Source organism: Ascaphus truei, chromosome 14, assembly GCF_040206685.1.
Source record: "Ascaphus truei isolate aAscTru1 chromosome 14, aAscTru1.hap1, whole genome shotgun sequence".
Lineage (NCBI taxonomy): Eukaryota > Metazoa > Chordata > Amphibia > Anura > Ascaphidae > Ascaphus > Ascaphus truei.
In genome coordinates this window covers 26496945-26524656 of record NC_134496.1, presented here as the reverse complement: position 1 = coordinate 26524656, position 27712 = coordinate 26496945, and the positions used below count along the sequence as shown (strand labels likewise).

Below are 27712 nucleotides of genomic sequence, written 5' to 3'. Positions count from 1 at the left end.
GCGCCACATCACGTAGTACAGGCGAACTGGGCTCAAATATCGGATGTAAAATGATGGTGTTTTCAATCTTTTCTCATGCTGTAGGAATAGTGTACCACTGCTTTTTACCTTTCAATTTTACAATTTCATGTTTTTGTTTGATAGAAATTTTTTTTTCTTTATTGTCGCTGCCACGATGTCTGCCCGTTGAGTAAAAATTATATAAATGTGTGTTTACAATGGAGTCTTACTAGACTACTTGTTAAACCGGTTATTTTGGGCTAAAATCAGATGGAGTACAACTTCTTGTTTTTTCTTGGCACTTTGGCTTCAGCAAGGCATCTTGGGCAGGGAAAGGGTTACGTGATGCAGATATCGCTCTTGATTTAACTGAATAGGACGGTACCTTTTTTTCAAGAGACCGAAATCTTGATTAGTCGTGATCTGTGCGCAATGTGGTCTTTTGGTTTTAATAAATGGTTATTTCCTCTCCTTTCCCGCCCCTCCCCCCCCCCCCTCTATATACCTCCGGGGCGCTGTCAAATACTTGAAATCACTTAAAACAAGTTTTCATGGAATCCGCCTGTTTTCCGCACAGAGTCTAGGAGTTGTATGTGGCCAATTAGCTCCTGCTCTGGGTTTGGTTTATTCCATAGCTGTGCCACGGAGCGGTCGGGGGAAGAAGGTCACACGGAGTAATGTTTGTGCCTAATTTCACAGTTCAGAAAGTATCTCCAAGGTACAGAGCTGGTCTCAGAACATTGCACAAATTCTTATGGGAATTGTGCCTTGAATCCCCAAGAACCTGCATGTCATAACTTGTACAGCTATAGATGTTGTAACCTCATCGTGTGTTTTTACATCAGTGCTTCTCAAAGTGCTGTGCCTAAGATCGTAGAGAAGGCCCCAGAAACCCTTCAAACTTCCCTTCACACAGATCTGTGCTGCAGCGTCTCGCTTTTTCTATCACTGTTCTCAGAGCCGCGTTCTATGCATGGGAGGGGAATGTAAGAAGGCAATGAACTGGGGTGGTAAGAGATATGAGAGTAATGGCCCATGCAGGGGGGCGAAATGATATAAGAAAGTCAAGTGGGTACTGGGCGGGGACGTGACGTTGGAGGGTACTGGGCATGAGGGGGTGTAATAGGGTACTGGTATGAGGTGGGCCTGGGAAGGGGTGTAAAAGGGCATGTAAGTGGGACTGGACATGGGGAAGGGGGGGTAGGAGGTACTGGGCCAGGGGAGGGTGCTAATGGGTCAGGGAGCAAAGTGAGCCCCCTTGACAAACCGGGCCCGTTGGCAACAGTTCCGGTTGCCACCAATAGAAAAGATGGCAGAGCTTTCTTTTGGTGATCCCGGGCCATGTTTGTAGCCTGGCGGCCATGTTTGTAGCCTGGCGGCCATGTTTGTAGCCTGGCGGCCATGTTTGTAGCCTGGCGGCCATGTTTGCAGCCTGGCGGCCATGTTTGCAGCCTGGCGGCCATGTTTGTACAGTAGCACAAAGAAAACTACAAATATCTGGAGAAGCAGGGGGTGTCTGGATATCTGGGGGACCATGGATACATTCTGGGCAATACTGGTTTAGGTAAGATTTAAACAAATCCTATTTGGGTTGACTGCCTTACTATAGAAGTCCAGTGCTTTTTAAATTACTAGCATATAGTAATATATTGCTGAACAAGTGCAGTAAAGTTGTCCCCCAAATTACTATGAACATTGCAGTAGTCTGTGCTAATGAGTTGTGTGTAGTGTTAAAGGCAGTGACAGAGTTACTGGTGTTACATTCGGTTGTGTGAGGGGCTGGATTGCTATTCCTTGTTTTGTTTGTATTGGTTATGAAAATTTTGACTTGTCAAAACACTATAAATTTCTTCCAGTTTAGTGTCACGTGGACAGCTTTCAATTCACTGATCAAAATGCCGCTTGGTTTACAATGAGCGTTATTTTTTTTTAGGTGATTGGACAGATCACTTATCCCTTGTACTTGTCCCTCTTACTTGTCCTACTTCCTTTAAAACCTATGGGTTTTTTATTGTGCATTTCACACACTAGTATATTTTCCTCCTTGTGCTACACGTATGCCTCTGTTGGTAGCTAATCCTTGCATCCCGGACTCTGTTACTCTGTCTGGTGTTCTTTAAGTTTTTTTTTTTTTTTTTTTTAAAGGTCAAGGATGTTGGTTATTTTCCTCTTTCTTTCAGGTCTGCATGAATTTGACTCTCTGAAAGATAACGAGGTGAAGGAATTCCGGAGCAAGATGAGGAAGATCAGCGAGGAAAAGATCCAGTCACTGCTCGGCCTTTCCTGGATACAGTGGTTAAAATGCACGTTTCCCCCCGAACTGGAGCCTTCACTCCCAGAGAATATCCAGGACAAGCTGTACGGGGGGAACCTTGTGGTGGCCGTTCACTTCGACAGCTGCCAGGTGAACGTCTCTCTGTCCCGATCTTATTTGCAGCTCTTCCTTCACAGGCCGGGGTGTGACGTTTATGTTCAGTCTGGGACCAGCTACAAAATCAATAGATTTTTCCAGTGAAACGTAAAAAAAAGAGAAAAAAGGATTTTTTGCTCTCGCTGTTTCTATTAACTTATCCTGTTTATGAATGTCTCATTATATTGCACAAGCATGTTCTGTAGCACAACATTCAATATTATCCTAGTACTTATACAGAAAATGGCACGAGAGTAGATGCTTTCTCTTTTGTATACAGTAATTGTAAGAGTATGGTATGGGGTAAAGCATTTGTGCCACTGGCATGAAAAATCACATTATTATATATACATATATAATTTGTGTTCTTTTGTTAGAGATGAATATAGTTCTTATTATAGAAGCACAAGCATGCCCTTCTTGTTGCCTCGATACCCTGCTGACCCCGCTTTGCAGGTAACCTGACTTCACTCCATCTGCTTTGTGTTTGCAACAGGACGTGTTCAGCTTCCAAGTGTCCCCCAACATGAACCCCCTGAAGGTGAACGAGCTCGCCATCCGGAAACGCCTTACCATCCACGGCCGAGAGGAGGAGGAGGTGGACCCGGAGGATTACGTGCTGCAGGTCAGCGGGAGGCTGGAGTACGTTTTTGGTGACCACCCCTTAATCCAGTTTCAGGTGAGCGTGACACAGATAAATCCATGCAAGACTGGGGGGTGTCGGTGACAGCACTCCGAACACACTTCATTTTAACAGCGGTTTCTCCCTATAAGAAATGGTTAATAGTTTAGCAAATTTATACCCAACAGCCTTAACTGCAAGCAGCACACAATATACAGTGCCTATGTTAACCGGCCATATTTAAGAGTCCCAGCAAAAATGTGTTTCCATAAACTTTTGATAAAATAAAGAACTAGTGTAGGGTTTCCCATTGAGGTGTGTGATCTGGATGCAGAAGGGGGACTGTGTACAGTGTGTTTCCCCCTGGGCTGGTTCTTGCCCTTAGTGCTGTCTCGCTCGCGGTTTCAGTACATCCGTAGCTGCGTGATGAATAAGACGCTCCCTCGACTCACCCTTGTCGAATGCTGTAACATCAAGAAGATGTGCGACCAGGAGATGAGCGCCATCGAGATGGCGGTGAAGAGGAAGCTGCCCGGGCAACCCCTCCCACTGCCGCCCAAGACGCGGGGTGCCTCTGTGAGTAACGGGGGGTAGAAGCACTGGGAAAGGGTAGATTGTGTATGTTACTTATCACTAAGACTCAGCCGTATTTCATGTCCCTGTCTAAAGCTGCAGTATAAAGGAAGGCAGAGAATGACTTCAGAATCTCAGCCCTGAAACAATTATGGTGCCCCCATTACTTGCAGCCGTGCTCTGGCACTGCCCCCCCAAGTGAGGGAGGACACTGCCTGCTAACTTACTGTCGGTTGGAAAGCAGCAGGGTCACAGAATCGGCGTGGCAATGGCGTGTTTGTAAGGCTGCCTAATATTCTATTCTCTTTAATGAGTGGTTGGCAGCAGAACTGGGGATGCATAGAGAGACTTCTTACTAATATTGAGTGCAGCATGTTCACCACCCCTCCTTTTTTGTTAAGAGCCATGGCGGTGCTTACATCCGTGCTTGGGTCACATGCATTCTGACATCCATTCTAAATCTTTTGCTGTCTGGGGCCAGAAAAGCATTAATCTGTAATGTGACCGTGAAGGGGTTAACCAGCAGATACCAATCGCCGTGAAAATGATAAAAGTACCTTTTCACCGTTCTCATGTTCTTGGGGTTTCTCTGCAGGTGATGTCTCAGTGTGTGTGGAATCTCGCTGAGCCTTTTAAGATCGCGCTGGTAAAGGGAAGCCGGCTGAACACGGAGGATACAGTGAAAGTGAGAGTTCCCTTCTATCCTTATAAACCGCATGTTTAATGTTAAAGTGCAGGCAGTGCTGAGATGTCTGTGGCCACAGGGCCACCCAGCACTAACAGAGTTACATGGAATAACATTTTCATTCTGTGTGTCAGCGGTGTAATGAGTTTACAGATCTCCCCTCCCGACCCGACCTTCTAGAGCAGCGCCGACCTGTCCTAGCCCCCCTTTCTTTCACCTGATGTTTCACCTGACAGTAGTGAGGAAGGGGACAGGTTTGTGCTGCGACAGGAGACGCAGAAGCCTGACTCATTAGCAATGAATCCCCATGCACTGCAGTCTTTGCCTCCTCATGTCCCCTGAGCAGAATGTAATGATAGTGTCCATTATTTTACCGTTTGCTTTTGACATGTGGCATCCCTGCTGCTTTGTACCTTTTTCATCCAGTGCGCTGCTTGGTAATCGCTTACAGATTTGTATTCTCTAGCAGAGACGGGGTTTATGCAGAGGTTCTCAACTCCAGTCCTCAAGACCTCCCAACAGGGAAGGTTTTCAGGATAGCACTGCTTTAGTCTTCGCCTGAGCCACTGATTGAGCCAGCTGTGCTGAAGCTGGGATATCCTGAAAACCTGACCTGTTAAGGGGTATTGAGAACTGGAGTTGAGCCCCCCTGGGTTAATGTATCAGTGTAATTTATTCTTCCTCGGTGTGACTCGTTTATCTGGTTTGTTCTGGCTGCTCATGTGAGAGCAGCATGAAGTCCGTTTGGTTTTGGGAGATTGCCCCGTTTACAACACCAAAAGCATGCAGGACTCTACCCCCTGGGTATGAGAGCTGGAACAATTCACGGATCCAGATCAATCCGGACCTGGGTTCTGGGCTGTTAAAATGTCTTTGTGGACTACTTCTCGGATGGAGGAGTGGTGTGACATTGAAATGTTAGTTTGAGAATAAATATGGGCAATTGTGTGACTGCCTTCCTGTGACTGAGTGACAGCCAGTAATGTAGTGTCATAAAGTAGGACATGGATAAAGTACTGTAGGTTTCTGACGCACCACCGAAGAAGGGACCTTGCCTTAAACATTGTTTGTTTTTCTCATGTCCCTTTTAGGTGACGTTGTTACGTAAGTGTCTCCTGTTTGTGTTACTCTAACCATAAATTGAAGTGACGCTAGTTTTATTTGTGTTTATTGAACAGTGAGTGCCCTGGTATCTGTGACCTGAGCCTCTGAAGTGAGAATAATTCCAGGCTCATGAGGCTTGTAGGAAGTTGCTTTATTAGTTTAATTAGATTAATTAGTATATGACCTGCAGCATGTACACACAGCACATAAATCACTTCTGGTCCATTCTGGATTTTGTAATTTTTTTAAATCTAGTCTGGTTTCTTTTTTTTATTTTTTAGGGTATGTATGTATGTGTTTTGTTAACATTTAAGTTGTTATGCACTCTGAGTCCCATTGGGAGATAAAAAATAATAATATTACTATTATTAACATGACCAGCTGGCTTATTCATACACTCCTAATTGAATATACTGTGCATATATTTTACTCATAATAATATTTTTTAGATGGTGCTGACCGTGTTTGCAGCAATGTAGATAATATTTTACAGGCACAATTAATTCCTGTATAAACTGAACAATTTGTTTCAATGTGCTCTCAAACCACCCAAATGTATGTGGTCAAAAAGTGTAATGCTTAATAGTAACAAAATAGCTACTGTGATAATTGAAAATTGTTACAATCACCACATAGACAGTTAAAGTGAAACATTCATAGAGATTTAATTATTTGATACATGAAATTCTGCTCAAACCCTCAAGATGAACGGTTTCCAAAGTATGAATGTTTCTCCAAGTGTGGGGTAGTGTAGAGCAGCGGTGCGCAAAGTGGGGGGCGCTGGATTTGTCCGGGAGGGGGCGCGGTTGGTTGCAGAGGCCCCGCGCTCTTCCCCGAAGCATTTAAAATGCTGGGGGATCGTGTGAGGCCTCTGCAACTCTAAAACTTACCTGGACTCTGCCAACATCACTCTTGTCCATGGCAACGCGGCATCAAATGACGTGGTCATGTGACATCACACGCGTCAAATGACACTGCGGGTCACATGACCCCGCGTACGAGGTAATGGGGGGGGGGCAGAACTGAGAAGAGCAGGCAGGGGGGGTGCAGCAAAATGTTTGCGTGCCCCTGGTGTAGAGTAGTGGTGCGCAAACTGAGGGGCTTGTCTGCGGGGAGCGTGGGGTTTACAGAGGCTCTGTGCGCCTCCCGAAGGCACTTAAGTTAAGTGCCGGGGAAGCGGCGAAGGCCTCTGTAAACTGCACTTATCTTGGCTCAGACGGCTTCTGGAAACGCGTCACCATGGCAAACGCTGCAAGGTCATGTGATGTCATGACGCTGGAGCCGAGGTAAGAGTGGGGGTAGGAGGGGCACGGAGAGAGGGGAACAGCCGGCAGGTGGGCGCAGGGAAAAAAGATTGCGCTCCCCTGGTGTAGACTATATGGGGAAAAAAAGAATATATGGACAACCAAATGCACGATATATAATCTCTCTGGGTGAGGTTTTTGAGGCCAGTATGATCCTACTCACATTTTTCCCACTTTCAAAAGCATATCCCAAACAGTGGCAGTGTAGATTCATCTAGTCTGGTCAGTGCGGAGTTTCAACTCGGGGACTGAGAAAAAAACGCAAATAGTGCAGATCGTCTTTAACAGATTTATATCCAAAAGATAAAATCAATAGTATGTGAACAATCTTTATAGCTTCAAAACACCGATGCAATCTGTAAAAGGAACGGATCTCCTGGGCTGTTAGTAAGCAGCAAGCTGCAGTCTCACCGTGTGTGTCTCATCTCGGCATCTCGTGCAATGTTTGCATCAGCACGTCCGTTATCCTTGGTGGATGAGACGGGCTGCATCGAGTCTATCTCAAATCCCAGACTCTACGTGTTTTGCCTGGAAATGGCATCCTCAGGAGTCAGGATCTTCTCTCTTTCTTTTTCGGTGTAGCCTCGCTACCCCACGCTTGGAGAAACAATTTCTGCCCTCTAGAGTTTACAATCTGATTTCAGTCCACGAGGCACAAGGATATAAAGGGGCAGATTCACCCTAGGTCAGTTGTAGTTACTGCGCTTTGGGTGTGCCAACTAGTGACACTTGGTGGTTCTGCCCCAAAGTGACTTGCCCAAGGTCACAACTATCGATGGAATGTGAACCTGTTTTTTCCCACTTGAGACAGTATCACAACTCACCCTGTTTATGTCCCACACAGGTCCTGGTGCGGGCCGGCCTGTTCCATGGCACAGAGTTGCTCTGTAAGCCCATTGTGAGCTCTGAGGTGCCGGGGAAGAATGACCACGTCTGGAATGAGACCCTGGAGTTCGACATTAACATCTGTGATCTGCCGCGCATGGCGCGCCTCTGCCTCTCCGTGTACACCGTCCTGGACAAGAGCAAGACCAAGAGGGCAAACAAGGCCGTGAATCCCAAGTACCAGACCATCAAGAAGGCTGGCAAAGTGGTACTGACCTCTGTCACTTACCTATACATTCACTGTGCAAAGTTATGGCACACAGACAGGTGTGAGACTCTTAGGGTGGTGGGGTTTAATGGGTTAAATCTGGGTTTTGTTGTTAAGGTAGACACCTTCAAGTACATTTAAATAATTGCGCAAAGCAACTTTTTAAACAGTGAGCGGAAAATTTGATTGGGGAGGATTGACTTCCATTGGCTGCTCCCTTTCTTGCTGTGTGATCTCTTGTTCAGAGTTCTGCTGAGATGAATCCCTGTGGAATGCCTCAAGAAACCAGCAACTGCTGTTTATTTTACGGCCGGTTAGCTTAAGCCAGTACTGTTACACTAATTACCGCGGGTTTATTTCTTGAATAGTAAGTGGGGACTGCCTCTAGTTCCACAACTGCTGTATGGATCTGCAGTGCATGTTTGGCAGAGAGATTAATCTCTGATATTTAGGGCCATATGTACTAAATGGTGACACCTTCCAGTACGTCTTACCCCTTTGCGACCCATTCAAGTGGATGTGCCTGGAAGAAGTTTTATGGAGTAGCGTTTTGTAGTAAATATGAATCTTGGTGGTAGTTTGCAGTCACTGACCCAGACCAGTTCCCTTGCTCTCTCCCATACACTGACCGGTAGCCATGTGAGCGTTCTCTCTCTAAATCTTCCCCTCACAGCACTACCCCGTGGCCTGGGTGAACACCATGGTGTTTGACTACAAGGGGCAGCTGAAGACCGGTGAACATGTTTTGCACAGTTGGTCGTCGTTTCCTGGTAAGTCTGAGGGGATTTGGGGATCTTGCCCGCCGGCAATCTCCGGTCATACGGGCCCTACATGTTCATGAGCCGCGTGTCTCTCTTCCAGATGAACTTGAAGAATTGCTAAATCCGATGGGAACCGTGAGGACCAACCCTTACACGGAGAACGCCACAGCCCTGCACATAAAGTTCCAAGAATACTCCAAAATGTCTATTTATTACCCGCCGTTTGATAAGGTGCAGTACGGCCGCTTCATTAACCTTTTCCTGTGCAGTCACCCTTCCCTGCAGCCTTCACAAGGATGCAGGTTCTCTGCTTCTCTATGTAGCAGAGCAGGACTTGTCTGTGCTGACGGATCCCACAGTGTCACTGTCACGTGCTGCTTTCTGTAATCAAAGCTTCTTCTGTAATCAAAGCTTCTTGTACTTTCTAAGGAGCAAAATCCACATTGCAGTAACATTCTTTAAAGAAAACTTTTTTTGGTGCTATAACTAGCATGTAGTTTAGCAGTATCAGTACAGCTGTATACATATATATAGTCAATCACTGACCGATTGTACCTTCCATATATTCGTAAAATACGTATGGTCTCTTTCAAATTCCTAACGAGGGGCAGGAGATGAGAGACAGGTCACACGCCTCTAACATATTGGATGCTGTCCCTTAGACTTTTTTTTATAATTATATATTACATTATTCTTTTTTACAATGCAAGCGACTGTCAGCAGCCCAAGCCCAATATGTAATGGTGTTACACATTATGAGCCTGTCCTAAATATCACTGTGTATACACTGCAGGAGGTCTAGCTGTATCCTGGGATTTAAATGCATTACTGTGGCGGGTACCATGAGAATTTTGTAGTTTGGGTTAAAAAAAGCTAAAGCCTGTTTTGTTGCAGATACTTGAAAAGGCAGCAGAAATTGCACGGCACAGCGACAGCCTGAGCATGTCGGTGAGTCCCTGAGTGTAATAAAGAGACATAATCTTTCTTTCTCTATCCTGAAGCACATTCCTATATCTGTTACTGGAAGGTTGGCTATCCTTCTGGCAGGGAATGGGTTAAAAGTGCAACACATCACATTGAATTTTAAATAGGGATTCTTTGTGCTGTTTATAGGGCAGCTCTTCTTTTTTTTGTGGGAGGGGAGGGATGTGAGGAAGGGACGTACCGTTTTTTTGCCCAATTGTCTTGCAAACACGTTCTAAAGAAAAAGCATGATTTTTTTTTTAGCAGCATACTGTACAATTTTTATTGGTGTGAATGTATGTATATTCCCCACCCCCTGTCCTTGCCTCTGGTCAGTTGATTCCCGCTGTATCACGAGGCAATGCCAATTCTGTGTCCCGCTGTCCCCCCTGTTATTACCAAGTCCTGCCTTTAATGGCACTTCAGAAAGTTAATTTGTAACGTGCCCGGGGCCAGTATGATCCCACGTGCTGTTCAGAGAACATGCGGTCTCCCGCTGAGCTCATCAGGCACACATTACAGACCCGCTCTCATAGATCCAGTTACACAACCAAGCAAACACTTGGATCAGCAGAGTGATGTTACCGTGCAAGACCGTTTGCTATGGTACTTGTTCCATGTCATCGCTGTGCTGGCATCTGAGTGCTTCTTATCTTCGCAATGAGCATTGCTTTTTTAGTGTTGGGGTTTTTCATGCTTGATCAATCTGTTTCTGTCTTTCCCACCCCCTCAAGCCCCCCCTCCTTCCCCTCTTTCGTTTGCTCTTTCTCCTCTCGTTTTCATTCTTTTGTCCCCCTTTCCAAAGCCTTCGCATTCTCCCTGTCTTCTGCTGTGTACGCCTGCGAAACTTGGCTCTGAATTTCTGTCAGTTGGATTGTTGACTCCCCTTTTTGACATAAACTTAATCCTCTGTCGATAGTGCAGCAGTGCATCCTAGTGGTGTTTTGGGGAACAGACTGGAGCAATGATTCTTGTACTGATGCAGCACTATGGTTGGTCTCTTGCCTGCGAGCATGGGCCTACCTAGCAGTTGGTAATGGCCCATTGGGATTAACACAGCGGGGATCCCTGCGTTTGAATGAGACTCGCCCTGTGTGATTCCTTCCGGGCTGCACCTGTCTAAGAGACGCGCACTAAGAGTGAGACTGAATCAGTCACTCTCCCTGTGCACACCTCTAATAGGCGATCACACAGCTTTTACTTTAAGAACACAGTATTGAAGCAGAGTGTCTCCGGAGCTGAACTGTATTCATTTCAGGTCCAGGGACCCCCATACTTCCCGAGTTACAGGCCCAGTTATGGGGTGCCGGTATTCCCGCCATGTTTAAAGTCTTTGGCGTCACAGCCCACGTGACGGGACATTTAAACAAAGCAGGGGGATACTGGCACCCCGTAACTTGGGAAGCAGGGTGTCCCGAGGCTGAAATTAACGCGGTTCAGCTTCGGAGACCCCCTGCTTCAATACTGTATTATCAAAATAAGCTAAAAGCAGCTTAATTAACTTAACGGCTAGCTCAGGTGAGTAGTGGGGAGGGGTTAACACACTTATTACCATAGCGGTTACTATCTCTAAGGTAATGAAGGGGTTAAACCTCTCCCGCAACCGTTCCGGTAGGACTATACAGCCACCGTGGGGAAAATACCCCCTTCACCCACCCCCTCTACCCCAATAAACCAGGTACTCTGGCTTAACCCCTTCATTGCCTTATGGGCAAGCTGCTAAGGTAATTAAGCTGCTTTTATTTTGATGATACAGTATTGAAGCATGGGGGTCTCTGGAGTTGAACCGCGTTAATTTCAGACTCTGAGACCCCCTGCTTCTATACGGTATTAAAATAAAATAAAAGCGGTGTGATTGCTTATTAGAGGAGCTCGGGGAGATTGACTGATTCTGTCTCACTCTTACTGACAGGTGGAGCCCGGTAGGATTCACACAGCGCGAGTCCCATTCAGCCGCTGGGACCCCCGCGGTGTTAACCCCGCTGTGTTAATCCCGATGAGACCGCGAGCACAGATGAACAAAATACGGTGCCGTCGCTGGTTTAAGGGTGCTGCATCTGTACACCGCTGCATATTCAGTGTCCAAGGGCTAATGTTCTCTGCCCTCCTCCTAAACTATAGTTAGGGGACATCAGGAGTGAGCGTGGAGAACTGTAGGTTCTGACATCTTGTGCACCCACAGTAATTCACAAACTGTGCGTCTTTACCGAACTTAATCAGTGTTTGACATAAGCATTTGGTTTTCTCTATCTCTATAACATGCCCAGTAGGATTACTCTTTATTACGTGTGGGTGTACATATATGTGTGTATGTATGATAGAAGCGCATGATTAAGTAGCCAAACTTTTTAATACCATAAATCACTAGGTAAAGTAAAAAAAATCAATGATGGCAGTCAATATGAGTGTTAAAAAGTGCTTATCTGGATAGATTATCCAATTAGTAGTGAAGCTACGCTGGCTCTGTCGATCCTCCACAGGCTTGTAAGTTGGAGGTTTTCAAGTTTCCACTTGCAGTGATGGCAATCCTGCCTTTTTGATGGTCTGCTCCCGTGGCGTCCCTCTGCGTTGTTGGGGGTCCTTCACCCTCGGCTGCTGGCATCCCTCCATGTCGCTTGATCTCGGTTTGAGTCTGACGTCACGGTTTCGTGTCTCCGTGCAAGTAAGAGGACAGCACAGCTGATCTCTCCCTGTGTCTATGTAGCTCCGTCACTATACACGTTTCTCAGAGCTGCTGCTTCTTCGTTATGTCACGAAGAAGCATCAACTCTGCGAAACGCGTGGAGTGACTGAGCTACAGGGAGAGAGGATCTGCTATGCTGTGCTCTCACTTGCACGTAGGCATGGAGACACGAATCCGTGACGTTATCAGACTCCGACCGGGACCAAGCAACGTGGCGGGACGCCACCGGCGGAGTTTGAGGAACCCCCAACACCTCAAAGGGATGCTGCGGGAGCAGACCTCCAAAAGGCAGGATTGCCATCACTGCAAGTGGAAACTTGAAAACCTTCAACTTACAAGCCTGTGGCGGATTGACAGAGCCAGCGTAGCTTCACTACTAATTGGTCAATCCAGATAAGCATTTTTAAGCACTCATATTGACTGCTATCATCATTGTTTTTACTTTACCTAGTGATTTATGTTATTAAAGTTTGGCTACTTTATCGTACTGCTGTTTTTCCAAGCGCTTCTATCATATTATATACAGGCACCAGTTTTAGGAGACTCATGGGTTCCCTCCAAGAAGCAGACAGCAGGCGTTACTACACTCACTCATTTGGACTGAACTCCATTTTAATAGTTTATTCTCATTTTAAGTTTATATTTATAACCACTGGGAGTGCATTCAATCCATTTTCTCTTTTCTATCTATCTATCTCTATCTATCCTGTATAGAGCAATGAATATCAATATGTGGAAAATGCAGAGTATTTATTTTGTTCATGTTTGGCTCCAGGGTCGAGGAGGAAAGAAGTTTAACATCGAGCTAAAGGAGATCATGGAGAGGGACCCGCTGTGTCAGCTGTGTGAGAATGAGATGGATCTAATCTGGACCCTCCGGTACGACTGTAGAGAGAACTTCCCCCGCTCACTGCCCAAACTACTGCTCTCCGTCAAATGGAACAAGTTAGAGGACGTGGCACAGGTGAGAGCAGCATTCCCCGCTGAAATAAGGGGACACACCTACTACATTTAGTCTGGGATCAACAAACACCTATTATTATAGTTGGTCTAGAATCAACACACACGCACCTACTGCACTATGTACCTGGAATCGGCACACGCGTCCCCCACACACCCCCTACTACACTCTGTGCCTGGGATCAGCACGCACACATATTTCGGGCTATAGCCAAAGTTTGATACTAGTAATTTATAATGTGAAAAAGAATAATCTCTTGTTGTAAACATTGCTCTTTAACAGTTGAAATCTGAAACCCTAATGTAATGACTGTATTATTTCTATATAGATTCCTGCATTACGTTGGCCTGTTGTGTAGTGACAGCATTAAAAATAAGGAGAAAAATCTTCAAAACTAGCGTTCTGAAAAAGAAAAAGAAAAAATCTGTTAAACAACTGGACTTTTAACATGGTTTCCTGCTTGCTGGTTTGGGATGTATGGGTGCAGAGCTGTTTTTAGACATCCTTTGGTCTCTGGGCGTCCTCCAGTCCCACATGATGGCCGATAATCTCTCTTGGTCATACAGCTCCTCTGCAGCCCTCGTTTCCCTTCCAGATTTGCAGGAGAGGAATGTAAACAGCCAGCGGTCTATATTTTTGGAATTTCCTTGCTTCTCGCAGGTCACTGAGACCTCTGTTTCCTTCCAAGCTGCAGCCTGGCTCACTCACATGCAAGAGACTGGAAACCTTGTAAAAATATCCCGATCACACACTTTAATATGCTCATTTACTTCATTCATACAGGATAACTCAGAGATAATGTTTTGGCTGTGTTAACTGCATGGGAAAAAGCTTTTTGTTGCACTAGAATGAGTGAAACTTTATCTAATCCGTTACTATCGGATCCAATAAATAATAGGCCTAATGCTGCATTTTTTTTGGTTTGTGCCGTACATTACATTCTTGGAACGGTATTAACGATCGATGTATCGCACGTTTTTTTTTATTACTTATTCCGGGCGGACGTTGGCCCCATCTTGCCAATGTGTATATTGGCCATTATATACATAGGAAAGATAAGCTGAACCTGCATGAAATGGACCATAACATATAAATTACAATAAATATTAACCCCTTAAGCCCGAATGGTCAATCCCCTTCAAATCCCAATCAGACTAATGGCCCTATTAACTAAAAGTGGCTACTAAAGCTTTTGGCATTCAAAAGCAAATGTTAAAAAAAAAAAAAAAATATTGAAATCACATAAAAATACAATAATTTTAATCCATTGATAGTCACTGTGGCTACCTAGTCCCTCAATGGGGGCCGAGAGCCGCATTGGCAATCAATGTTGACATGTAAAAAAAAGGGAATTATTTACCCAGCCGGGATGAAAGCAGTCGTCCGCATCTTCAGGGCATAAACCCCTGGAAACCGAGCCAATAGTGCCAATGACCAAGCATTAAAAAAATAAATAACCCGTAAACAATCCTAGCCCACTGGCTACTAAAAAAAACATTTAAAAAAATATCCAGAGCTCAATGGTCCCCAAAAACCCCCACGCTAAACCATTAAAAATAATCCAAGGCCCGATGGCCCCCAATAAATAAGAATTTCTCCAAGGGCTGAGATCCACAAAAAAAAAATCAGTCCCAAATCCAGGCCTAATGGTCTATTTGTAATCCATAGCCATCCCTTCTCGGTGACATTGGTTCCTCAACGTGACCCAAATCCCTTGATCCTCAGTTGCTTGTTGAGTCTTAATGTGTATATTTCTTTACTTTTCTTATCTTTAATGAGGCCTTCCCTCTTCTATTCTCCTTCAGCCACATGATGTGGCCTCTCTACCAACTTCCAGTCTTCAGAGAGCCCAAGCCTTATATAGTGCCTCAGACGTCACAGGCCAGATGTCACATAGTACATCAACCAATCAGGTTGATTGATAAACCATGTGATTTCCTCCCTTTTTATGAGGTCACATCTCACAAGGAAGGAATCACATGGAGCATCAACCAACCTAATTGGTTGGTATACCATGTGATGTCTAACCACCTGTGATGTCTCAGGCCCAATATAAGGCTTGGGCCATCTCAGAAGACAGGAAGTTAGTGAACAGGCCACATCCTGTGGCCGAAAAGTGTGAAGACCGCTTATAAGAAGAAAATACTTACAGATGAAGACTCTACAAGCACTGGCCATTAGGTTTTGGATACAAATAAAAAAATTTTGGTAGCCGGGTTAGGATTATTATTATTATTTTTTTAATGGGGTTTTTTTTGTGGTTGAGCATCGGCTTTGTTCCGGGGAGCCTTCCACCTTGAAGATGAGGACGACAGCCTTCATCCTGGCTGTGGTAAGTAATCCATTTTCTTTACATGTCAATATTGATTAGCAATGAGGCTATCTAGACCCCCATTAAGGGCTTAGGTAGCCACAGTAAGAATCAATGGATTAAAATTATTGAATTTTTGTAATTATTTTTTTTATATATATTTTTTTGCTTATGAATGCCAACGCTCTATTAACAACTTTTGACTAATAGGGCTATAGGCCATTAGTCTAGTGGGGAGTGGGATTTGATTGGAGTAGTTGCTCCAAGGTGGGTGGCTAGGCTGCCAGGGGGGTGCTATGCGTTAACACATTGATTACTAGAGCAGCTAGTAAAGTGTTGTATAGCAATGCTTTACTAGCCACTACAGTAATCAGAGGTAGTTAGTGTATTTTTTTTTTCTTGTATTAACTATGTTTGTGCCTGTGGTTTACCTTGGTAACCACAGGCATCAAAGGGGTTAATGTTCATGCTACCATATGGTTCTGTAATTGTAGATACTAATCTTTTTCTTTGCAGACTTGATACAGTGAATCAATCGATAATAGCGCCCTCTTTAACCTGATCAATAATTCCACCTTCCAGTGAGTGAGGATGCACCCCCAAACACCAGACACTGAGACTCCCACCCCAAATTATAGCCTTTTCACTGACACTCCCTCAGTGACCTTCCCCCTCAATAACATTCGCACCCCATCAGTGACTTTCCTCTATTACACAAACACCTCTCTCCCTCCCCATATCACCCACTCCCTCTCCCCATGTATTTGTCTTCCCCCCCCCTCTTACTCCACCTAACATCCCCACCTCTCCCCCCAACCTCACCCCCTCCCTCTCTTACACTCCTACCCTTGCGGTGTACGCTCTCCCACTAAGGAATGTTCGGAAGGCTGCCAGCTCAGCGCGGCAACCAATCACAAATCTCTCTGGAACAGGCAAACAAAATAGAAGGGGAAAAAAATCCCAAAATAAAAAATAACCCTTTAGGGTCCCCTTAGTATGTATGCAAAGTTTTAGGTCTCTAGGTTTTATGGTCTTGCAGCTATAGCGATGATGCAGACACAGGCTATTATTATTATTATAATGATAGATTACAGAAGCGTTTGATAGAAATATTATTAAAGCGATCGCAATGCAATAATTAAAGTGTTAACGGTCATGTAATGCCTGCATCACGACTTTGGGTAAAATATTGCACCAGGTAGTATGTTAACGCAATAAAGTAATCTTAAAATTGCAGTAATAAGACACATTATTTTTTGTACCGAGAGTGCGATATCCATTTTAACCGGGTTTTATGTATCCAGGCCTTTGTCTCTGTGTGGTGATCGTATGGTAATAAAAGAGACTGATGGTCTGTGCTGTGTGCCGAGCCGGTGAGACCCTCTTATGACCTGCAGCTTTGACTGTAATCTTCCTGTTATTGCTGCTGGCAGTCTCTGAGCTCTCTCTGTACACAGCAGCGGCTCATGTTCCCTTGAGAGAGTTTGCAGAGTTGATGGCTATTTCCCCCTTTTCTGAAAGCTGCGTTCTGCTTTGAGGCTGGAAGTCCTCTGGTCATAACCTGAATGCTTTGTCCTATTTTGGAAATGTTGCTAAATCTAGAGTTCCAGGTGCAATGAGAGTAAAGCCACTGCCAGGTCTTTGTGCACAACAACTTCCTGCCATGTCTCCGCGTCTGATAAATAGGCGAGAGAGAAGGATACGCTCGGCAGTGTGAATAAACACTTCTCTGGAAAATTCCTCTAGCATCACCTCGGCCAGGGTTACGGGTCCCAAGACGCCCATGCTTGCCACACATTACTTTTCCTTTCTGTATGAAGTTCTCCAGACTTGTCCTGTTCGCAAAAATATCTTTTTATGGGCTCTTTAAATAATAATAAACAGGTTTATTACTATAAGCCAACTGCACGGATATCTTTTCACGTGTAGGTGATGTAGAGATTCCCTTGTCTCTGTATTATGACATTTTTCTTATTTAGGGCGGCAGTTTTCTTATTGTAGGATCGACGGTCTATTATAGACAGACTCCCTTTCTGTTCTTTTTATATAAAATGGGTCTCCAACATTCAAGTGGAGCGATGGTAATCACCATAAAGAAAAAAGAAAATATCATAGTGCAGATGTCTTTAAAAATGGTGAATATCAATGGTGCCTTGGCTCCTATAGCATGCCTACTCACAGTGGAAAATAACAAACTGTGCTCTTTCCTTTCTGTGTGTGTGGATCAGAAGATCTCAGTGGAAGAGAAACTTGAACACCATAGCGCAGATCAGTAAGAAAGATTATTTATCTATAAAACGCTTGGAATAGTATTCATATGGTGTACATTTCTTTAAAAGTAATAAATTCATAGAGCGCTAAACAATCGGCGCCGGAAACAGGTCCCGGTCTCACCGCCTCGGCAGCAGGCATGTATCCAACAGCACGCCCGCTCTCTCCAGCCTCTCGTGCCTTGCCGGCATGTCCCGTGGGCGTCGGAATGTCACTTCCGTTTTTTCCGTCACGTCCGGTTTCGTTTTGTCTCCCTACCAGGAAATGTAGCGCGTCAAGACTCTGGAGGTCTACTCACTCAACGCGTTTCGCTGTTATCAGCTTCGTCGGGAGTTTGTACCTCCCCCTCTGTGCAAATTATATAGTATGTGCAATCAGTCTATAATTATTTAATGACCTATTTCTTGTCTGCGCATGCATTCTTGTTTATAGTGATAGCAGATAAGCGACATAAAGGCATATAAAACATGATCAATAATCATTTGAAGCCCATTTACTTTTTAGTTTTTTGAGCAGGAGGAATAGTTGTGTGCAATAGTACTTTAAATTCTCTCTCAATTTCAGTAATTACCTAGGCATGAACAGGAATTGGGAAATGGTTTAATCCAACCACAATGTTGCCAGATCACAAAATGGAAAGAGCCCCCAGGAATCTGTAGGGGGAGTGGAAGGGAAATAGATGGATACATCTTGACAGCAATCACACTGCAGATTATACAATAAGAATATGGGAATACACATCAGGAAACCGTATTACTGGTGGAGGAGTGGGGTGAAATTTTCAGGGGCACAGCATTTATAGAAGCCCAGCGCACCGAAGGCATATCAATTAAATGCCGGGGGACCGAGCGAGGCCTCTGTAATATTCCCTTAACTTAAGGGCAAGGCATCGCCATGGCAACCCGGCGCCAATTGACGCATCCAAAAAAATACTTCCTTTATGTCACCCAGGTGTTGGTCGTTGTTGTTTTTCTTAGTGCGTGTGGAGCTAGTTTATAACTTAGATTTTGTGCCTTTTTGAAAATGATATTTGGTCCTTTTGGGATACCGTTTTTCAAAATGGGATCATTTTTCAAAATGTACCAATGTTAATTTTATGATATTTTTGATCTTCTAGGCTTTCTCTATTGTAATTTGGCAAGAAGGCTAATGAAAATTCCCTGTTCTCCCTTTCTTTTTATCTCTTGGTTTTAAAAGGTCTCTCCTCACTAATTGGCCAGAGCATCTACCGGCCTCCGAGATTTATTTATTTTTTCTTCTTCTTTCTTATCTTATTGTAAAAATATCTGTTGAATTAAATCTGATTGTTGTATGAACACGTCTCTATCTGAGCAGTTTCTCTTAATACTCCGGAACTGCCAAACGGGACATTGTCCATCCACCTAGGAAGATGACTGCTTCACCGAAGTATATAATTATTACAATCCACTTGTTTGAAGTAAGTCCTTGTTTTTAATAGATTATTTTCCACATAAATTGTGAGATTTTTTTTTTTTTAAATTAATTTATTTTTTTTTGCTGAATTTAGATGTCAATTTTAGGTTGTTGATGTTGATATTTTGAAGGAATTTTTCTAATAGATCCTCCCATCCCCTCCATAGAAGGAGCACATAGTCTATGTATCTTCGCCAGAGGACCGAGCGCGCGCTCCCCCCCGCCCTCAGACCAGATGTATTTGCCCTCACTGTCCCCTATAAAGAGGTTGGCTTAGCTCCGTGCCATCTTGGTCCCCATGGCGGTACCGTATTTCTGCAAATAGAACTCACCTCAAAACCAAAAATTATTTTTTTAATATGAAGTCCATGCTGTCAATCATAGTTTGCTTGTATCTCTGGTAAATCTGTCTTTCTGTAGTGTATATTTAATTGCTGCACATTCCTGATTGTTGGATTGACGTGTGTAGTGATATCACATCGCATGTTGCCATTATAAAGTCATCTTCCCATACATTTTGTTCCAAGATGTTAGACTGCTGTCGTATATTTAAGATAGGATTTTAATGTATTTCTGGAGGTATAACTCATTATATTCTGATAAATTTGATGTGAGTGAGTCAATCCCTGAGATAATGGGTCTTCCCGGGGGATTGACTACACTGCTGTGGATTTTTGGAAGGAAGTAGAAAACAGGTAGTATTGGTTTTTCCCTCATCAAAAAATGGTATTCACTTCCTTTCAAAATACCTATCTCTCCTTTACCCAAGAGATTTTTGTCATTCTATTATGAACTCTTTTGATGGATCCTTACTTTGAAGTGTGGCTCTATATCCCCAAGAAGTCGATGTGCTTACTTGGTATAATCATCCCTTTTCATCAACCCCCCACCCCCCCACACACCCCCTCCCTTGTCTGCCTGTTTTATGACAATAGTCTAATTTTTCATAAATTCATTTGAAGAGTCTCTCTCCTCTTTGGTTAAGTTGTGTTTTAAATTTGGTTTGGCTATTCTTCAAAATCCTTTGTAGGAGAAGAATGAGTTTATGTCATATAGGGAGCTAATATCAACATATAATATACCGGAAAACCAGGTATTTCAATACATCCAACTACTCAACTATGGGAGAAAACTCCAAGACTAGAAAAAACACATATTGGAAAACAACGCAATAGACACGTACTTCAGTCAGGACACAGATACCAGATACTCGCTAGCTGATATATATAAACTTATTAGAGACCAAGACATGGAGAAAAATAACAAAAAAAATCTAGAAGCATGGCAACAAGACTTCCAAGAAATTCAAATGATGGAAGATTTAACGATTGGGTATGTCAGAACTTGTAAAATAATTACATCAGAAAACTGGAGAGAAATGTAATTTAAGATAATGCATAGGGCATATATACCCTTCACCAGACAAATTACCAATATAGAAGCAGACGCAACGAAATGCCCCAAATGCAACCTCCCTAAAGCTAACCTCAAACACTGTCTCTGGACATGCGTAAAAATTAACGAGTTCTGGACACAGGTCCTACAATATATTAAAGAAGTTACAAAAATTAGCTGGGCATGATATTTGCCAATACTGAACCTTGGAATTAAGATCAACCAAAATAGGGGGGGCCATTCACCCAACAGAGATGATTCTCCTGGTAGCCAGAAAAGCCATTATGATCAAATACAGGATAAAGAACAAATAGGTAGCGCTATATCCTAATGAGCAGGCAGCCCGTGATATATCCCTGAACCCCAGTCAGGTAATGAACAGTACAAAAAAATATATCAATGGCGCTCTGCACTAGTATTGTGTAAATATATAATAATAAAAATATACAACCAGTGGCGTGGATGTTTCTCCTAGGAATGGATGTTCCACATGAGATGGGTAAACATGTAAGGAAAAAAATCACAACATAGTGTAATACTGTTAAACATACATACAAACATGTAACATGAGACGGACGCTGAGAACAACAGATGACCAATTACAAACACATTTAATAAAGTATATCATTAAAAATACATAAAATAGAAACTGATAGGACACTCCAACTCAGGTGGGGGTACCTGCTTACCGAAAGTAAGAAGGTATCAGGCAGTGGATAGGTAAGAGTATCCCCTCTATGGATGGCTGCTGCTGCTGCAACGAACTGCTGGGCTCACACGTGTATCCTCCTCCGTGGATGGTGCTTGCTCCCTCTGGTTGTGGCATCCACCTCTGTTCGCCGTGGACACGGATGATTCGCGTGTCTGCTGGAGGTAGTAATTCCTTCCTGCTCGGCTACTCAAAGCGCGCCAAACGGAGCTGGTACAAACGCGGATGGATATACGTCCGGATTCGTCAGCCTGCGGGCATCAGCTGGCAAGTTCCAAGGGGGACAGGATTCACCACCGAGTGTGGGGGACCTCTCAGAAACACCCTACGCGTTTCGAAAGTCTTGCTTTCTTCCTCAGGGGTAAACGTGGTACCGCTTTACCCCTGAGGAAGAAAGCAAGACTTTCGAAACGCGTAGGGTGTTTCTGAGAGGTCCCCCACACTCGGTGGTGAATCCTGTCCCCCTTGGAACTTGCCAGCTGATGCCCGCAGGCTGACGAATCCGGACGTATATCCATCCGCGTTTGTACCAGCTCCGTTTGGCGCGCTTTGAGTAGCCGAGCAGGAAGGAATTACTACCTCCAGCAGACACGCGAATCATCCGTGTCCACGGCGAACAGAGGTGGATGCCACAACCAGAAGGAGCAAGCACCATCCACGGAGGAGGATACACGTGTGAGCCCAGCAGTTTGTTGCAGCAGCAGCCATCCATAGAGGGGATACTCTTACCTATCCACTGTCTGATAACTTCTTACTTTCGGTAAGCAGGTACACCCACCTGAGTTGGAGTGTCCTATCAGTTTCTATTTTATGTATTTTATGTATTTTTAATGATATACTTTATTAAATGTGTTTGTAATTGGTCATCTGTTGTTCTCAGCGTCCGTCTCATGTTACATGTTTGTATGTATGTTTAACAGTATTACACTATGTTGTGATTTTTTTCCTTACATGTTTACCCATCTCATGTGGAACATCCATTCCTAGGAGAAACATCCACGCCACTGGTTGTATATTTTTATTATTATATATTTACACAATACTAGTGCAGAGCGCCATTGATATATTTTTTTGTACCATTATGATCAAATGGTTAGATTCACAAGCACCAAACATAGAACTTATAAAATCCCTCTTGGTCAAACTGATCACGATAGACATGAATATCTACCGAACAAGTAGGAGATAATCAGTATGCCAAATTTGATCGAAAATGGGGGATGATTATAAACTCTTTTCCCCAGCTAGAACAGAATAAATTCAGATGACACCCAAGATAGGATGGTAAACTAAACTGGACAGAAAACATAAAATAAGGAGAACGTCCTGCATCACAACATAACATAATAACATGACAGAACAGAATAAAAACAAAAGAGCCTAGTCTAAACAAATATGATAACTAAAAGAAAGAACGGGAGTCACAAGCAAGCTATGATACAAGGTTTTAAGTTAAATGGTCGAGATATTAGATCAAGACCAGTTATAAGTTCGAAAAAAGAAAAAAAATGGGTATAACAAATATGTATTGAAATATGTAACAATATACGATAACTTATGTACATGTAAATACAATATGCTACAATGTAATATTTTGAAATGTATCTGTAAACACCCTAATAAAAAGATACTTTAAAAAAAAATCCCTTGTAATCATCTGGTGGAAAACCTCCAGATTTTGGCATGTTGTGAGTAGGAAGTAGATCTCGGTCCCAATTTTGAATTTAAATAGCTATCTTCTTGCGGTAGAGCTGTTGAAATCATAGAAACATTGTTTCCACGTCTTGATTCTGGATCTTTGCTTATAAAAAAATATTTTTATGGTCAATTTTCTCATTTATTTTCAACTATATAGAGATCAAAATTACTAAGTCCCCTAGTGGGTGCAAATGACAGCCATTTGAAAATAACATTAGTTTGTGATTTGTTCAAAGACAGAGAACTAAGGTTACATATACAGGCATACCCCGCATTAACGTACACAAAGGGACCGGAGCATGTATGTAAAGCGAAAATGTACTTAAAGTGAAGCACGACCTTTTTCCCACTTATCGCTGCATGTACTGTACTGCAATTGTCATATACGTGCATAACTGATGTAAATAACGCATATGTAACAGGCTCTATAGTCTCCCCGCTTGTGCACAGCTTCGGTACAGGTAGGCAGCCGGTATTGCTGTTCAGGACGTGCTGACAGGCGCATGCGCGTGCTGCTGTTTGCCTATTGGGCGATATGTCCTTACTCGCGAGTTTACTTAAAGTGAGTGTCCTTAAACCGGGGTATGCCTCTATTGTTGTTTGGTTGTTCTTCTTGATCCCCGTTCTTTTTCTTCTACGCCTTTCCTCTGAAATTCCTCCTCTTTTTGATCTCGTAAGGTTCTCTCTCTATTAGTGGGAGAAAGCAATTCCCTGTCTCCCAGAAAGTGGAACACCCCTGTGTCCATAAAACATCTTTCGATCTCTGGGGGTCACTGCAGATAGAGAACTTATGAGGTTCTGAACTCCTAACCTTCTCTATCCTTTCCTGACCATCTTGTTTTATTGGGGACTTATGGATCTCTTTGCTTCTGACCCTCTCTCTCCTCTTTCATAATCACCTTGATTTCTAGGAGTGTCATTCAGTTGATTATATTTGTGGATAGTGGTTTTGATAATGGTTGTTCCTTTGTGTCCACCTATCTGGGTAATGGTCTTGCCTTTCATATTGCCTCGTCCCTATCTTTTTTTTTTCTTGTATTGTGATATCCTTCGCTCCCCCTGGATTTTGAAGACCCATGTCATACTAGGGACTACTGGAGAGTCCCCTCCAGAGGGTTTGAGCAGGAAGTCATTTCTGCTATTTCACTTTTAAAACTTATCTGTCACTAAATGAATCACGATATCTTTGATTATTCGATAAAGTAATCGCTACACTCAATCGCTGGACTATTATATATTTTTTGATCATTTTTTTTCACGTGAGCGCCAACTTTTTTGCCCTGTTGTATTTCTCCCTTGTTCTATAAAAGGCTGCATTGCAGACCTGTCAGACATGCAAATGTACCCACATGTGATTTTCTAATTTGCTATTACATAAATGGACTACATATTTTTCTTTGGAGCACAGCTGCTGTGTTGATTTTGGCTCTCCTTGTGGGATGTTCTGTGTAGGAAGGAGACGCTTTCACCAGGGGTCCCTGAAGTACCTCTTACCCTTGTCTTGCGTGCCGAGAACTGACCGGGGGTCTCCATTCCCTTGCGTTCACAGCTGCAGGCTCTTCTACAGATCTGGTCCAAACTTCCCCCCCGGGACGCCCTGGAGCTACTCGATTTTAACTATCCGGACCAGTACGTGAGAGAATACGCAGTCAACTGTCTGAAGCAGATGAGGTGAGTAACGTGCGTAATACCAGAAGATGAAAACCTGTTAACTTTCCTCCTAGAGATATTTGGAAACCCCTAAAATCAGAGCTTAAAATCTTACACTATTCTGTTTTTCTACCTGCCTCATTGTAAGTAACAAAACATGTTTAAAGCAGCAGTCTCGCCGAACTAACCCCTAACCGAGAGGTGCTCCAGAGTTTGAACCACGCTATTTTTAACTCCCCAGTTACCAAGATACTTGTGGTTAAGCTTGTGATATTACTTCTTGATTTTTTTTTTTAAGATATTTAAATGAGCGTCCAATAGGAAGCCTCAGCCACTGACGTTGCGGCTTCTTATTGGCCTGCAGGACTCGCAAGATTTGCCGCCTGTTTGGTTTACCTTTTATGTAGTTTTAAAACCAGTAACGCCACCGGTAAGTATGTCAGGAACAAGGGGTGTCCCCAGAGCCGAAAGTAGCGCAGTTCAGTTCCGAAGTGCCCTGCTTCCAATGCCGTAAATAAAAAGGGTATTTTCCTGTTCATGGTATGATGGGGAGTCATTTTATAAGAGGGCAGGAATCTGATTCTGCATGCAGAAATAAAAGTGAATATTCAACGAGCACCAATTAAGATGCACATTTACCTTAACGCTGAATAAAATGTCAAACCTTAACCCCTTTACTCTAGCAGTCAAGCAGTTAGAGTATCCCCTTGTTCTTACGTGTAAGTAATTGATTAACAAATTAGGATTCTCCTGCATGTGTCGTACATATGAGGTCTTTGTTTAGCAAATCTGTACTTGCATACTATAATCTGTTGGTGAATGATTATATTGAAGCTGGGGAAGGGCTCCTTGCTTTTCTGTGTAATGAGACTGAATTATTGCTGCTGGGCTCCTTTCCCCTCACTCAGGTGTAGGGTTAGTGCCTCCTCTGATCCAGCTGTGTCTCTATCGTAGTGACGAGGAACTCTCTCAGTACCTCCTGCAGCTGGTGCAGGTATTGAAGTACGAGCCGTTCCTGGACTGTGCGCTCTCCCGGTTCCTGTTACAGCGAGCTCTGGCAAACAGGCGAATCGGACAGTTCCTTTTCTGGCATCTGAGGTTCGTGGACACTGCAGATTCAGCCCTGACCATACCGTACATCTGGATTTGCTTCAAAGTAGCAATAGTGTCCATTTACAGTTTTTAGGACCTTCAGCACGTCGCAATTATCAAAAATGCATTCGTGCCTGTCCGGCAGCGGTAGAACACTTGTTAATGCTGCCGGCCTGCCGCAGTCTGGAAGAGCTGTGCAGTGAGAGCAGAAGGAATCAGTCCCTCTCCCTGCACAGCTCTAACAGGCGATTGCGCTGTCTTTATTTTTATTACATAATATTGACTGTCTGTGATGACAGATACAATAGATGGGTTCAAAAAAAGGTTGGACATCTCTTTAGAAAGGAAAGGTATACAGGGATATATCAAATAAGAAAACATGGGAACGGTGTTAATCCAGGGAGAAATCTGAATGCCATTATTTGAAGTCAGGAAGGAATTTATTTTTCCCTTTATGAGATGACATTGTATGATGTTTCACTGGGCTTTTTGGTTTGCCTTCCTTCTGGGTCAAAATACTGTAAATACCAATGTAGGATAAGCATCTGTCTAAAAATAGCATAATGTGAACTTCATGGAAATATGTATTTTTTTTAACCAAATATTTATGTAACTATGTATGCAACTATGTATGCAACTATGTAACATGCCTGAGTGCCTTCTCAGTATTGCAGATCCAGTGCATGTGGGTAACTGGATATGGGGTTTGGGTACCCATGCTGCATTCACCAGTTTGTCTGGCCCTCTCCACTTTGTCCCTGTGTGCAGGTCTGAGGTTCACATCCCCGCAGTTTCTGTTCAGTTTGGTCTGTTGCTGGAAGCGTACTGCCGCGGGAGTGTCGCTCACATGAAGGTGCTCTCCAGACAGGTAACACCTGTTTGTGTCTCTCTTACCTGTAATGAGGAAGCTGTGAGGATAGGTCATGAGCAGTTTGGAAGGGATAAATCACGTTGATGGTGTGTGTGGTAGGTTGCGTGCTTGGTATTTCCCATGATTAGAGTGTAGTCCTCTGGAGCTGGTGTGCGTTAACTTGACACGTGTGAAACGAGACAGGGCCTGACAGGTCCTCACTGTGAAAACATGGAAAAAGATTCTGAGCCCAAACATTCCCCAGGATTCCTGCCTGCTGAGGTTCATTCTACCTCCCTCTACAGGTCAGGCTACGGGGGTTGTGGAGAAGTGTCTCTGATGTGGTGGTGGACAAGTGGTCCATGCTGGCTGCCCTCCACAGCTCTCTGATCTGACTGCTAATAGCTTCCTTTGTATCCTGTCTCTTCCAGCTCTGTACAGAGCCTCTGTGTTAAGGATGAAATTCCTCATGGTGCAAATCAAGTGTTGAACATAAGGCCAGCGCCACAGTGTTGTCATAGTGCATGCGCATCTTATTTACTGACTTCAGTTGTGCGAGACAAACTCCCGAATCTGGGCATGCTGCATTGTATAATGATCCCGAGTTTCTATAAACTTCCACCAAAGCTTCCACTCAAACCTCGTAGTGGTTCCAGCAGCTGCCCTTTAAAATAAAAATGATGCAGAGTATCTCTGTATACATTCATCCTCCTTGTGTTTAGGGGAATAGAAGTTGGGGATTCGCAGGGTGTCGCCATATTAGACATGCCAATCCTGTGCAGTGCCCCTGCTGCCCTCTGACCCACAATGATACCCCACAAAGGGCTTCTGTATTGAGTACTTGGGGGAGCAGTTGTTGTAATAGTGTCTGGACTTTTTAAGCTTTGCTATGCTCTCAGACATGCGGTATACTAGGAATCTCTGCTCTGAGTATAAAACTAACAGTGTGTATGGAGTTACAGTATCCCTATATTTACATAACCATCACTATAAACTTTGATAGAAAGTGTTTATATAATATATACTCACACACACGCTTTGCTCCAATGTGTGTGGGTTTAGCACTTGTGGTGGTCTGACACAGTATGACTACTTGTTAAGTCATCCCGGACACTGGTTGGTTGGAAGGGTGTACAGTAGCTT

At 43.7% G+C, this 27712-nt stretch overlaps 1 protein-coding gene across 8 annotated transcripts in view; it reads left to right on the top strand.

Moving 5' to 3' along the window:
• PIK3CB (phosphatidylinositol-4,5-bisphosphate 3-kinase catalytic subunit beta) overlaps positions 1–27712 on the top strand; it is a 97313-nt gene that overhangs the window by 49620 nt on the left and 19981 nt on the right. For all 8 annotated transcript variants that reach the window (XR_012787987.1, XR_012787988.1, XR_012787986.1 and 5 more), the window contains 12 exons: positions 2181–2404; positions 2907–3089; positions 3441–3608; positions 4201–4290; positions 7543–7791; positions 8465–8561; positions 8653–8783; positions 9447–9500; positions 12974–13162; positions 24527–24648; positions 25582–25725; positions 26488–26587. Coding sequence is in view for 5 of the 8 variants with exons in the window: in XM_075570149.1 (XP_075426264.1) it covers positions 2181–2404; positions 2907–3089; positions 3441–3608; positions 4201–4290; positions 7543–7791; positions 8465–8561; positions 8653–8783; positions 9447–9500; positions 12974–13162; positions 24527–24648; positions 25582–25725; positions 26488–26587 (1751 nt within the window). In the remaining 3 variants the exon portion in view is untranslated. The remainder of the gene's footprint in view (positions 1–2180; positions 2405–2906; positions 3090–3440; positions 3609–4200; positions 4291–7542; positions 7792–8464; positions 8562–8652; positions 8784–9446; positions 9501–12973; positions 13163–24526; positions 24649–25581; positions 25726–26487; positions 26588–27712) is intronic.